Here is a 15,165-nt window from a genome sequence, read left to right on the forward strand (position 1 = left end):
CTAGCTTTTGATGACATCACTGAGCTAGTGTACCAAACCCCGAATTACCTTTCCCCAGATTGTCAAAAATACGTTTATTAGCTTAACACTGCCAGTCAGGCTTTCTGTCACTTGTATGTTAAAAAATACAAACAACAAGTAGCAGTCCCAGCTGATGTGTGTTGCCAATTTGCCTTCAAAAAGGGTTGTATTGGTTTTCCTTCTCCTCAGAAGTGGAAAAGCATGACGGGTTTTCCATCCCTTCCCCAATACTAGCTGTATAATAAAGCTTTTAGGTTTTGTTGAAAAGATTGCTTCATTTAGGGGACTGTCTCCATCCAATTTGCAACACAGAATCTGCTCCTTGGTTCAATTCAGAAAGGAATTCAGGTATCCTTTCTTTTTAAAAAAGTATGTATTCAAACCAACATTAGTACCAGGTTTCACTAACCAAAAGAAATTCAAGGAGGATTTTCACTTTTACGGAAAAGAGTGAAAAGTAAAAGTGCTGAACACAGCACTCAGCATGGGTTTTGCACTGAGCCTTCACAGAGGCAGCATGCACCCCATGAAGCAAGAGGCCCCGCCAAGCTTCTTCCCTGGGGACCACGCTCAGCATCTCAGCATCCAGCCACCATAGCTTTGAACTCTGAGCATCCGTGCATCTCAATTCATGTTGTGCATCCCTTAGCAAGATGTGTCCTAAGGTATAAGGGAAGCCGAAGAGAAGTTATTTTGGGGGTCTGGGAACACTTGAAAACGTTTCCATAGAAATTAATGGTAATTGCTGCTTCTCTGAATACTTGATTTCAGAGAATGGTTTCATAGGAATGCCAAGGAAACCTGTACCGAGGAAAGACTGACCCCTAAAGGTTTATTTTATAATGGCACTTAAGCTAGAATTTCAGCATCCCCAGCATCAGGTTTATGTCATTTGGTGAGAGTGACTTTTATTCCCTAAGTCTAGTCAGAGAATTAGCACCCTTCTTTGAGCTCAGCATGGGAATGGAAACCACGTGAAACACAAGTTCAGTATGACATGGCACCACTTCAGAGGGTCACAATTTTTGTTTGCACACACAATTCGGAGATCTGAAGTTCCAAGTTAACCCTTAGCTATAAAGTCAGCAATGGAGACCTTGGAAAACCAGGAGCAGGAGCTTCTCCCCATGACTGAGGCTCTGTGATGCACAGAGTACTGGAGCGCTTGTCTAGAGGCCTGAGTTCCTTCCCAGCTGTAAAACCATGAGGAAACCATGGAAACAAAGCTCAACTCATACACTTTCCTCCCATGACAACCACTAACTCATGGAAACTTTGAAATGGTTTCTCTAACCTTCCCACCTTGCAGATGAAGAAACCAAAGCCCAAATGAGTTAAGGGGTGCTGCCCTGCTGTTCTCTTAGCTCAACCCCATAACTGATTGAGCGGCTGTTTACAGGCCTTTCTGATCTCAATTCATCCAAGAGAACCTTCTCAATGGAGTTCATCCAAAATAACTGTAATTAACAACAGGATGAGAAATTCTTGCAGTAAGGATGATGGTTTTCTTGCATAGCTACGCAAAAATGATCCTGTTACAAACTGGATTCTGCTCAGGGCCTGGACATATATAAAATGAATGGAACAAGCCACAATCCAGGAAGAGAATTAACATCCTAAATTTTTGTCAAAGGAGGCAAATTGGAGTTCAAAGCAAAAAGAAGTTGCTTTACAGTTGTAAACATTTTGTTGTGCAGACCTTGTCCCTGGAAATTGAGAATGATGAGATATGAGGACTGAGGCACTGGGTTACTTTAGTCATATTTCAGTCATGCATTTTAATCACTAGGACATTTTAAAAAATCTAAATATGACTTCCAACCAGTTAGTGGCATCTGCAAAGTTAACAGATCTTTTACCTTTGGTGATGCCTTCTGTCATGATATTTCCAGTCTTCCAGACCAGACAAGGATCATATCTTTAAAAATGGCTGGTAGTTGGGGCACCTGGGTGGCTCAGTGGTTGAATGTCTGCCTTAGACTCAGGGCATGATCTTGGGGTCCTGGAATTGAGTCCCGCATCAGGGTCTCCGTGGGGAGCCTGCTTCTCCCTCTGCCTATGTCTCTGCCTGTGTGTGTGTGTGTGTGTGTGTGTGTGTGTATGATGAATAAATAAATAAATCTTTTAAAAAATGGCTAGTACTAAATTCACATCAATCAACATTGGCTGTGGTAGAAAGCAAGTCAGTGGTGCATTGGCCTGATCAGCTTTTAAATCAAGACATCATTATGAAATTGGAGAATTTTTAAACTGAAAAGATTTTAGCATCACTGAGCCTGATGCTTTCATTTTGAAGATGAAGAAACCAAGGACAAAAGAGATAAAGTAATGCATATTCCTAGTGTGGGAAATGAGTTTTTTTCCAGAAGAAATAGAAACCACGAGACAAGGATTTGAGGATAGGATATAAGTAGAGATTAGCATTCAGAGGTCTTGTCTCCATGGGCAGTGGAGTCCCACAGCTTTACTCTCTGGTTTTCTATTTGATGCAACCAAAATGCTCAAGCCTTCTTCACTAGCTAACATCTTTCCCAAATGTATCAGCATCCCCAAATGAACAGAGATCATCTTACCTGGTGTCCACGCCTTCCTTTTTCTCCCTTAGGGCCTTGAATGTAACTATCTGCTCCAGGATTCCCCTGAGAAAAGAAAAGTTTGCTTACCTCAAGTAGATGGGAAAGATGGGAAGAGAAATTACAGGAAGTATTTAAAAAAAAAAAAAGGCACCAACCAAGGAGGACCTTTTCTAATTGTCTGGGCCTGCTCAGAAATCCTAAATACCCAATGCAATTAAAGTAGCAAACTCTTTAAGAACCCAAATGTTCTATAAAATGGGTTTTCTCACAAATCTCTTATTTATTGCAAGGCTAAGATAGGTGGAACAGATACCTCATTAATGAATAATTAACTGCCATCCTTGTGTCAAAGCAAACTGTTTATAAGTCCCTGGGTTAAAGCAGCTGAAATCCTTCAACCAGCACTCACAGGGTCTCCCCTTAACCCAGGCTCTCCGCGCTCTCCAGGCCATCCAGGTGGTCCCGGCAAGCCCTTAAATCACAGGGGAAAAAAAAGTGTCACTTTAAAATATCATCTATTGCCTAAAGGAAAGAAAACATTAAGAGGCAAAATGAGAATCACATTAGAAGAGCAATTTAGTACTTGAACTTTAAGGCATTTGCTGCCAAATAGGTGAGGCTGAGATGCAGAAAAGAGCATATTGGGAATCTGTGATATATGTGGCCTTTTGTGTGCATTACCTCACTGAACCCTCATAACTCAGGAATTACATATTGCATGCAAGAAACCTAAGGCTCAGGGAAGTTGGACCCAGTTCTCCCTGCCACCAAATCCCTGATCTTTCTACTTTTCCCTGATACTCCTACACAGAAATACACATCAGAAGAAGGCTTTCCCTACCACAGACATGGGCAGCCCTGGTACAGCAAGATCTCATGAAAAAGAGCAAAAGAGAGAAAAATACTTCTGGAGTTCCTACTATAGAAAGAGAACCAGCAAGGTGATGCAACTTGCCATAAGACTATGGCATGATTAGCAAATTGCCTCTTTTAAAACCTGCTGTTAATGGTACCCCCTCTGTGAAGTAGTTCCTACAGAACCATAGAGTTGGAGAAAGCCCCTACCCCAGAAACCTTCCTCAAATTGTATTATTTGCCTGTTTCTAAAGGGTATATGCCACACTCCGAGCATGATGAAGTGGGACCCATCTCTGGGATCTGGTTCTCAGATACACAGGGAATGGAATGTTCTCTAGGCTCAAAAAAAAAAAAAAAAAAAGCCACTTTTTATTGTTACTGATAACTCCTGCTTAACCTCTTTCCTGGCCTGATATAATGATAAAAGGTAAGTTAGTTAATTCTAAATTCCAACTCGCTATCCAATTTATTACCAGGCAAATTTCTTATTGGGCCATTAAGGAGATTAAATGGAATACAGAGGCTAGCATTTGGTTCTTATTATGACATGCCCAACTTCTAAGTGTTTTACTACATAGATTCTACAGGTAGGAAGTCCTTAACATGTGTTTATTGAATTTAACTAAACTTGATGGAAACAGGTCTCTCTAGTCTTAAAAAAAGTGTGGTGTTCCTCCACCTTCTCCAAATCTAGTCCCCAAATTGCAGCTTATCAATTAAACCTCCCTTAATAAATAATCATTTCTTATGACTCTTTGTTTTATCTGATCAGGAAACCAATCCACATATTGAGGTAAAAGCTTTGCTCTAATTCCATAAGGGGCAAAAAAAAAAAAAAACATAACCCAACCCTTTATCTAATCCAATCAAGAGAAACTGATGATAATGGTTCTGAGATGGATCCTTCTGCCTGGATTCCATACTTACTTAGTAATGTCTGCCATGGGCATGGGAAAGGAGAGCTGTAGTACATACACCATACACCTTCCTTCCCTTACATAGAAATATAATTACCAGCACAAGGCAATAAATAATCCCTGTCAAGCAGGTAGTGCAAATAATGTATGTGGGAAGGATATAGAGAAGGGAGAGAGCACTACAGACTCATATCATCAAGGAGGGCATCCTGAGGAGGAAAGAGTGAAGCTGGAAATTGGGCAGAAGGTGATGGAGGCAGGGAAAAGCTGCTCAAGGATGGGGTACCTAGCACAAGCTAAGACACAGAGAGGGGCATGCACAAGGAATCCTCAAGGCACAATGAGTAGTACAGTCTGACTGAGAAACACAGTTCTGGACTGAGAATAATGAAGGATGTGGCTGAGAGACCTATGGTATTAGAATGAATCATTGGTGACAGGGAGCCTTGCAAAGCCCATGAGGTAGGGTGTGGCGATTATAGCTCCAAAGGCTAAGGAAGCCAGTTTACATCATTCATTTCACTAGCTACACAGAAGGGTCTTAACTAAAAAGATTGCAAATAGCTAATATTTATTGCCCTTTAACTCCCAATCTAGAACTTAAACCACCAGAGGATTCTTTCCCAGAACTTAAAAATAGACTGTCAAGGTCAGTTTATCCAATAGGAATATGAGAGAAAAATATCCTCACACTTTACCCGATTTCCCCTATTTCCTTTTTCTCCAGGTGACCCTGGGGCTCCACGATTACCCTAGAAAAAGAAAAATAAATATTCAAAGAAGCTTTGTGTATCAAGTCACACCAGAAACTTTTTTCACATAGTTTCACACTCCAGCCAAGAGCTTTACTATTCGACTTGTATGTGACAGATTAGATGCCTGAACAATCTTTTTTGACAAACAATATAAAATTCCAGATAACAAAGTTTAAAATACTCCATAAATGTTCATGAGCTGATAAAGAACAAGAGAAATCCTTAGAGCTCAGAGTAAAGAGAAAGTAGAAATCCAGAGAAGTAATAGCCATTGGCTCTCCTCAGGACTTCTGATCACTCTGTGACTGCAGTGTGAAAATCCAAAAGCTCATCACTTATTTTAAAGGGATCTCAGGACGAAGTGCCACCAAGTATGTGACATAGGCAAATAATCTCAATGCAGGCATTAGTGACTTCTCACAGATGAAATTTATTTAAAAATGAGTTTAAGTTAAAAGTCACCACTATGTGAGGGAGATGCCATGAAGGAAAAGCCAGTAGGAATAACAGGCAACAAAATCAGACTTGTATTGCCTACAACTATTGGAATTATCATATGCAGAATATAAAATAAGTATATTTCATATACTTAAATAGGTTAAAAAATGAGTAAAATAATAAGCAACTGTCAAAAAAGAGACCAAGCAGAATTGAGAAAGAATCAAATAGAACTTCTTAAAGTGAAAATCAGAATAATCAAAATGAAAAATTGACAGGTTAAATGGTATATTAAACAAAAGTGACATAAGGATTAGTGAACTTGAAACTGAAGGAAGTACTCCAAATGCAGCAGAGAAAGACAAACAAAAATATGAAAGAGAAGTTAAAAGACATTGAGGATAGCATAAGGTCTCATAAATTTCTAATTAGACTTCCATAAAGAGATATTAAAGAAAATAGGAAGGATAAACATTTCAAAACGAGAATTAGCTAAGGAGTTTCCAAAACTGACAGAAGGCACAAATGCTCAAATTCAAAAGCCTAACAAGCCCCAAGCAGGATAAATAAAAAGAAACCCACCCCTGGACACATCATATTGAAACTGCAGAACACTAGAAAGAAATGGAAACTTTTAAAGCATCATATATTTTGTTAAGATTGCTGACAAAGTAACAACAATGAGTTTGATGGATAACTTCTTAGCAGCAATAATGAGAGGCAGAAGATAACTGAAGCCAGAAGACTACAAAATTCCATTTTTAAGTGCTGAAAGAAAATCATTATTTCCCTGAGAACTATTTTTCAAGAAAAAATGGTAAAATAGATTTTCAGAGAAACAAAAACCAAGGGTGTTTATAACCTTCATTAAAGTAAATTCTAAAAGTTGTACCTGAGGCAAAAGAAACAGGATCTTTCAGGTTCTTTTGAAGGCATCAACAAATATGAGGGTAAAGCTGGATAAGCAATGACTAAGTAAAATGGTAACTGTAACAGTATCTTATTGATAGCAAAAACATATGGGAATAAAACACTGAACAATAACATGTGATTATGGGAGGTTGTCGATTGGAGCTAAGTTTCTAGGGTCCTCAGGATGCCTGGGTGGCTCAGTGGTTGAGCATCTGTCTTTGGCCCAGGGTATAATCCTGGAGTCTCGGGATCAAGTCCCACATCAGGCTCCCTGCATAGAGCCTGCTTCTCTCTCTGCCTATGTCTCTGGCTCTCTCTCTTCATGTCTCTCATGAATAAACAAATAAAATCTTTAAAAAAAAAATAAGTTTCTAGGGTCCTTATATTCTGAGGGTAAGGGTAAATAACAGATTAACTTTAGATACTGTTGAGTACGCATGCTAACATTTCTAGACCATATCATGGAAAGTATAGAGAGCATAAATGCCAAGCTTGTAGAGGGAGAAACATAGAAAGGAGAAACTTTCTATACCTGTTCCCCAACCAAGCCATCAACACCTTCATCACCAGGGCTTCCCTGTGGAGCAAAGGAGGATGAAACCATTAGAGAAAAGAGGACCAGGTATACGTGCTTATTGCTTTGATATTAATTTCCTTGCTAATATTTGCCTTAGTTGGAAGAAAAATCTAGACCTTCTGAAATGACATTTATATACTGCATTCATATGTTAAGAAACAATGATCATTTTCATTCCCAAAATAGTCACTAGCATTTTACACTGTTTTTTCCTGACAGTTTTAGGCTCCAAAGAAAAGAAAAAAGAAATTCAAATTTCAAATAGATAGACTTCTTTTTCAACTTTTGCACTGGGAACAGGTTGTAGCTCTTCCACAAGACTGAATGAGACATTTCCCACTGATTGTCTGTATGCTATAGATGGTCTTTTTGTCATTGGCTTTTTTTAATTTAATTTTAAATTAATTTTTTAAATTTGTCATTGGCAAATATGTCTGAATTAATTTGCATAATGGAAACTCAGAAGATCTCAGATTAAGGAGGACTTACATGGGAGTGTATCCACATGTATGTACTTGGGGAGAGTTAATGATAAGAAAACTTAACAGAAAACCTGAAGCTAACTGGATAAGAGTAAAAACTGGCAGCTGCAGAGTGACATCTCATCAACTATTCCATCCTTTTCAACTCATGGGCCCTTCATTTTGCCAACTATCTCAGAATGACAGTTAACATTTATTATAGGGGTGCCTGGGTGCTCAGTTGGTTAAGGGTCTGCCTTCAGCTCAGGTCATGATCCCCCGCCCAGGGTCCTACCCCATGTCGAGCTCCCTGATCAGTTGGGAGTCTGCTTCTCCCTCTGCCTCTCCCCCTGCTCATCCTCCCCGCCCCCCTCTCTCTCCTTCTTGCTCTCTCTCAAATAAATAAAAATAAAAACCTTTTTAAAAATCATATTTATTATAAAACATCTTTTGAAGGAGAAAAAAAGTCCAGAGTTTCTCAAGCCAAATAAAATGCATATTACATGTGTGGTATAGTTGATTTACTCCTACTATCTGTACAAGGAAATCAAGTTTCAGGCACTTTTTTTAACCCAAAGGACAGCTGAGTTAGTGCATGAAAATAAGCACACCAAACTCCTGGACTAAAATTATGTGATATATTTACCACAGGCCAATATATATAAGGGTGAATCAGTGGTACCAGGAGACATGAGTAAAGAAGCTCTATCAGCCCTTGTCTGTCTTGTTCATCACTTTGTAGCCACTCCCATGGATAATGTGGGGAACAGAGTGGGTGCCTATGAAAATATTTTTTGAGTGCATGAATGAGCGAATGGGTACTTTGCTTCTGGATCCAAATGTAGAGTCATTCCCTTATTGTGCCAGCTGCTTTCATACCTTCTCCCAGCATCCATCTCCCAGTTGATACTCACCTTGACCAGACCCTCCCTACTATACCTTGGATCCAGGATCAACTCTTTCAGAGCCTCATGTGATAAATATGGTGGTTAAGTTATTACAGATAATTGTAAATTTTCATATATATCCCTGCTTTTAACCATTCATTAGCATGGCAGTTTGGCTAGTAATATCATCTGACAAAAAGTTTTTGTCAAAAAGTTTTAAGTCTCACTTCGCTGAAGCAAAGGAAAAGCAAGTGGACTCAGTACTATTCCCAAAAGAAATTGCTCTCCAGTTTAAGAGGAGGAAGGAAGGTCACCTACCTTCTCTCCTGAAAATCCTCTAGTTCCCTAAAGATAGGAAGAAATAAGAAGAATTGAGTTTGAATCAGATTTTTAAAACTATGTTTCACTTAGGACATGATATATTCCTGAATTTCAAGAAAATGCAGTTAGGAGACCAAAATGAAGATTTCTTCTCCAGTGACTATAATGGACATCACAGCACTCTGATTACTACCACTCCCTTTTGCCTGTGACTTGAAGAAATTCATATCAGTAATTCCTCACATAGTAGGAGCAAGCAGGAAGTGGCAATGACCTGCCACTTATTAAGAGAATAATCATATTTTTTTCCAAAAAAAGTGAGAATACAGTGTTTAAGCAGCATGAGAAGGCTTTCAGGAACAATAGGACAAATTAACTGAAAAAGTGACTTGTTAGAATGTACAGTATATGATCACTACAGTCAGAAAAACTCTCTATAGGGGTCGGAAGTTGTAGAGAAAATCTTCTGGCTTTATTAAAGGAGATTCTTTAATCCTGGAATGTTAAGAGGCACTTATGGAAGCCACTGAAAAAGGGGCCCCACCCATTATTTCTTTAGACTTTAAAATTTCAGTATTCTCAAATCTCCTTCCAACTGCCAGCACTAGGACTTTGCCAGAGGGCTTTTTCTGGTACTAGAGCCTGTCCATATGCAATGCAGGTCAGAAGTGCTGGAGAATCAATATCTACTGGGAGCAGCTTGCAAATAATGCCTGATAGGATGTGGTGTATAAATATCCCAGCTCTCTCCCTCCTTGGGTGGGACAACATTGGGGTACATGTTCAACACTGGCTCATACAGTTCCTCAGCGGGATTAGGCTCCATCTACCCACAGTAGTAATCTAATTGATATCACAACCTTTATAGGCCACCTTCCTTCCTTAACTTATCTCTCATCTTGCTAATATTTACTGAGATCCCCTCCAATAAGTATTTGCATTGATTCCTTTTCTCGGGCTCTATTTCTGGGAACCCCTCAGTCTGGGAAAGAGCTAAGACACTATGTTGAAGTCAGATTTTCCTCAAACTCAAGGAACAAAACAGGGACAGGGAAAGAACTCCACAGCTGGAGGTCTACACTCACCTTAGGTCCTCTCACACCTGGGCATCCTTCCTCACCTTGGGGTCCAGGAAGGCCTTGGGGGCCTCTTTCTCCCTATGGAATAAAGACACACATGGAAACGGTCAAGCAACTATCTCCATCATCACCCAACCGATTCAAACCAGCAATAATGAATGACTAAAATATGACATTGTCCTTACAATTACTTCTATAACCTCAAAGACCTGATAAGATCACCTACAAGATGATCAGAATGTTCATCCGTCAACTGCCCATAGTGACATCCCCAAATCATACAAATCCGAATTATCTATATTTTTTATCAATTCATTCAAGCCACATGAGCAAAACTTCACTATTCAAACAAAACGGAAGATCTGTCTGAACATTTCCTTCTGGCAGCTAGAATTGGACAAGATTTCCTTGTGGTTCTGCAAAGAATCAGCCATTATTTAGCTCTTTCTCTTCTAGGTGAAATCCTGCCCATTCCTAAGGTATAGATCATATGTTACCTCTTCTTCTGAGAAGATTTTTCTGTTATGTTGTGTGCTATTACCTGTTTCTGTGTCATATTGTTTCCTGCTATTTTGAGAGCTTTTAGGAGACAAGGACAATGTTTCATTTATCTCTGGGTTTCCAGCCTTAAGTACAGTATCTGGCACATAGTAGATACCCAATAAGGATTTGCAGAATGATTTCCTAAATTATATTAGTGAATATAACCTTTTGATCTAGGTATTAGATAGGGAAGGGAATGGTAAATATCATGCCTTTGCCAAATTGATTAAATATAAATTAGAAATTACTGTATATCCCATGAGCTTTCATCAAGAGGGTTTATAAATGTAATCTCCCTTTGATTTAATGAGGTTGAATGACTTAACTACATAAGCTTGCCTGGGACAGTAAAAGAGAATGTTGTAAAGCAAGAAGCACTTTGAATCAAAAATGAAAGGACCCAGGTTCAAGTCTTAGTTCTGCCTCCAACTTGCCTTGTGAACTTGGATAAGCACATGACTCTATGAACTACAATTTCCTCCATTTATAAAATGTGGATCTTGGTAATATTGATGCTAACCATTCAATACAAATGCATGAGAATCTGTACTGAAAGTACTTCATGAGCGCCTGAGTGGCGCAATCAGTTAAGTGTCTGACTCTTGGTTTTGGCTCAGGTCACGATCTCAGGGTCCTGTGTCAGGCTCTGTGCTCAGTGTGGGAATCTGCTTAGAATTCTTTCCTTCTTCCTCTGCCCTTCCCCTACTTATGCGCACATATTTCTCTCTCCCTCTCTCTCTCAAATAAATTCTTTAAAAAAGAAAGAAAGGAAGTACTTCCTTTCTTCCCTACTTGTAGGTGATCTACAAGTCATACAGATTGAACAAATGAGGTGCTTTATACTTAAACAGCCAGAGATAATGAGAAAAGCACAGGTTCTGGCATCAAACTGATAGGGGTTTGGGCACATCTCCAACCTTCTGTCTTTGACCTTATAAGACCTCTGAGTTTTAAATTCCACATTTATAAAGTGAAAGTATTAGCACATATCAGTATGACTGTCATGAAGATGAAATGTCATAATGTGTACAGAATGCTGAATGCAAAGCCTCATACAGCAGATGCCAAGTAAATGTCTATTTTCCCCCCTTCTTTCTTGTCTATCTGCATTTTTAAGTCCAATGTGTGGTGTTTGAGTTTCATCTGAAATTTTAATTTTAATATATCTCCTTACCATATTGTACTATACAGTGTTATCAATCATGAATAATTGTTGCCTTCATTAGGAAGTAGTTGCTATATACAAAATAAATGTCCCTAACAAAGGTACACAAAGGGAAAATTCTTAGTTTATTTTTAATCAAACAAAATACTCTTAGGATGGTTATTATCAAAAACAAAAAGAAAAAGAAACAAGTGTTGATGAGGATGTGAAGAAATTGGAATCTTTATGCTCTTTTGGTGAGAATGTCAGAGTTCAGCTGATGTGGAAAACATATTGTAGTTCCCCCCGCCCCCCCCCCAAAAAAAAAAAAACCTAAAAATAGAATTACCATATAACCTATCAATTCCACTTCTGGGCATATACCTCAAAGAATTGGAAACTGAGTCTTGAAGAGACATTTCCATACACATATTCATGGCAGCATTATTCACGACAGCCATAAGGTGGAGGCACCCAGATGTCCATTAACAGATAAATTGATAAAGAAAAAGTGTCCTATACTTACAATAGAATACTATTCAGCCTCAAAAAGGAAGAAGATTCTGATATGCTAAAATATGGATGAATCTTAAGGATACTATGCTAAATGAAATAAGCTAAAAATACAAATACTGCATGATCCTACTTAATAAGGACCTAGAGTAGTCAAATTCATAGAGACAGGAAGTAGAATGGTGGTTGGCAGAGGCTGGGGTGAGGGGGTCATTGGGAGTTAGTATTTAATGGAGATGGGGGTTCCAATTTTGCAAGACAAAAAGCATTCTGGAGATGGACGGTGGTGGTGGTTGCACAGCAATAGGAGTGTACTTAACACCACTGACGTATATACTCTTGAAAATGGTTAAGATGGTAAATTTTGTTTTATATGTATTTTGCCACAACTAAAAATTTAAAAGAAAATTGTGAAGAAAAAGAAAAAAAAACTCACTCTTATGACTTCTATTCCCAGTTTCTAAAGTTTCAGTTGCTATACATACATAGTATGAGTTTTCCCAAAATTACTCCTTGGAAAAAAGGTTATTCTTAAACCTGAGTTTTCACAAAGATTCTCATATTTCAGAGTACTCTCTCCATTGCTTAACTTTGAACAGCATAGTGTTGACACTCAGTGAATGTTAATATGAGATTATTTATGGATCCTTACGGATGTCACTGACCAGATCAGTTAAAAAAGAAAAAAAAAAAAAAAGGAGGTAAAGGAATCTAACAGAGGTAATTTATTTGTCATATTTGACAGTGAGACCTTGCAATTTCAAATGTTAGATGCTATGCAAATAAGATTTTTAAAAATCACTTTTAAAAGTAATAGAATTCATGAATACACTGTAAAGACCATAAAAAATATTCTCACAAGAAAAATGAGGTAATGAGTTTTTGAAGCTAAAGATTAATTTTTAATGACAGACTTAAAAAGTGGTTTATCTTAGAGATGCCTGGGTGGCTCTATTAGTTAAGCATCTGACTCTTGATTTCGGCTCAGGTCATGATCTCGGGGTTCTGAGCTGAGCGTGGAGCCTGCTTAAGATTCTCTCTCTCCCTCTTCCTTCTTTACCCTTCCTCCTGCTCTCTCTCTCTCTCTCTCTTGCTCTCTCTCTCTCTCTCTCACACATCCACAGAAGTGGCTTATCTTAAACAACTTAGACAGAAGTAAACACAATATATTCTATAAAACCAGGTAAGGTGTCTCCAAAACAGAGGCTCCAGTAATGCTGGGAAAACTGATATAGAAATTCCATGGGAAGAATTTTTAATAAAATTATTTGATATTATATGAGAAGAGAAAAAAGAATTTCTTGGTATATAATTTTACATAATGAAAGACTCTAAAATATTTGTGTGTAACTAAATTAAGTAGTATAAGTAGACAACCCTCAAAGTTTATATATTCTAATCGGGGAAAAACATTTTTTAAGATGTTCTCATGAGAAAACGGAAATCATCTTATAATTGGTTTATATGTCAATTGTTTTTGAAGATGCAATTTGGGCTTACTGTGTTTTTTATTCATATACTAAGCTCCATCCATTTAAAAATTGGTCTCCCATTTGTCCACAGTAGTGGCTTAAAGCTATCAATTATAGCCATGATTTATGGAAAGAATAACATGCTCAAAAGTTGTTCAAACCCGGGCAGCCCCGGTGGCTCAGCGGTTTAGCACCGCCTTCGGCCCAGGGCGTGATCCTGGAGACCTGGGATCAAGTCCCACATCAGGCTCCCTGCGTGGAGCCTGCTTCTCCCTCTGCCTGTGTCTCTGCTTCTCTCTCCTCTCTGTGTATTCTCATGAATAAATAAATAAAATCTTTTTTAAAAAAAAGTTGTTCAAATCCTACGTTGGTTCAAGTTATTTTTGAGAAATGAGAGTAATAATAATAATATTCTTATTTTGTAGATGAAATGAAGAACTATATATAAAATGTTTAGCCACACATCTGACATATATGAAGTTCTCAACAAATGTTAACTAGTTTTGTTACTACTGGAGTACATAATTATTTTGGGGGAACTAGATAATCTGACTAATTTGATACATAAGGTTTTGATATGTAACCAATACATATTTAAACTACCATCTCATACTAGATACATTTTGAAAATATACAGAATTCATGAGTCTGACAGATTGTCTTTCCCAAAGATGGCCACAACAAAATCTCAATGCTCCTCTGGATATGACTGACCTTGCCACTCGCCCATGGAGAGGAAGGTTCTAATCCCCACCCTGCCTGCCTTGAATCTGGTCTGGAGCTAGTGACTTATGTGTACACAATAGAATGTGGCATACATGTGACTTCTGAGGCTCCCTCAGAAGGCTTGAGCTTCAGCTTTGGTCTCTTGGAATGCTCCCTCTCAGGATGGACCCTCCCTGGTGGATGCTCCCTCTCCGACCCAGCTGCCATCCCCGTCTCTGGACTACCATGGCCCATCCTCTGCTATCCCCACCAAGCTCCAGAGCATGAGAAAGGAAGTCATCTCTGCAGAGGGTCCTCCAGCCACCTCATCAGCCCTTAGGAACCTAGCAGAGAGCCACCTGCAGCCATTTCCCTTTTTAGCTTCCCCACCCCAGAGTCCGTGGATATGATAAATGATTGTTGTTTTACACCACCAAGGTTTTCCCTGGGGTGGGGGGTGGTTGGGGAAAGAGGAGTAATAGATAACAGGAACAATAAATTAGCTCTTTGTCATTATATACTTTCAATTTGAACCTACAAATTATAGCCCCAGTCTGAAGCCTGCCATCTGCAGAGAGATAGATGTCTCAGCCATTGAGCAGACCAATCTGACCTGCCTTGGGGGGACACAACATGAAAAGTCATTCAGAGGACAACATATTTTGAAGTCACCTTCTCTTATGAGAAGTGCAGTAAAAAGAAAAAGACGCCTGCTAGAGTCATACACACAACATATGGCTATTGAGCACTTGCAATGTGTCTAGTCCAAACTGAGATTGCTGTAGGTGTAAGATACACACAGGATATCAAAGACAGTATATTTTAAAAAGATACCATCAATTTTTATACTAATTACATGTTGAAATAACTATATTTTAGATACACTTGGTTAAATAAAATATAAGATTAATTTCACCTAGTTCTTTTTATTGTCTTTAAGATGCCTACTATGAAATTTTAAATTATATAAAATAATATATATCACT

General features: G+C 38.6%; 1 protein-coding gene across 1 annotated transcript in view; it reads right to left on the reverse strand.

The window, feature by feature from the left end:
• LOC140614042 (collagen alpha-4(VI) chain-like) overlaps positions 1 to 15,165 on the reverse strand; it is a 102,110-nt gene that overhangs the window by 47,235 nt on the left and 39,710 nt on the right. The window contains exons 14-19 of the mRNA XM_072792815.1: positions 9,809 to 9,880; positions 8,721 to 8,747; positions 7,010 to 7,054; positions 5,071 to 5,124; positions 3,007 to 3,069; positions 2,595 to 2,660 (exon numbers count right to left, since the gene is read on the reverse strand). Of these exons, the coding sequence (XP_072648916.1) occupies positions 2,595 to 2,660; positions 3,007 to 3,069; positions 5,071 to 5,124; positions 7,010 to 7,054; positions 8,721 to 8,747; positions 9,809 to 9,880 (327 nt within the window). The remainder of the gene's footprint in view (positions 1 to 2,594; positions 2,661 to 3,006; positions 3,070 to 5,070; positions 5,125 to 7,009; positions 7,055 to 8,720; positions 8,748 to 9,808; positions 9,881 to 15,165) is intronic.

Source organism: Canis lupus, chromosome 22 (genome assembly GCF_048164855.1).
Source record: "Canis lupus baileyi chromosome 22, mCanLup2.hap1, whole genome shotgun sequence".
NCBI lineage: Eukaryota > Metazoa > Chordata > Mammalia > Carnivora > Canidae > Canis > Canis lupus.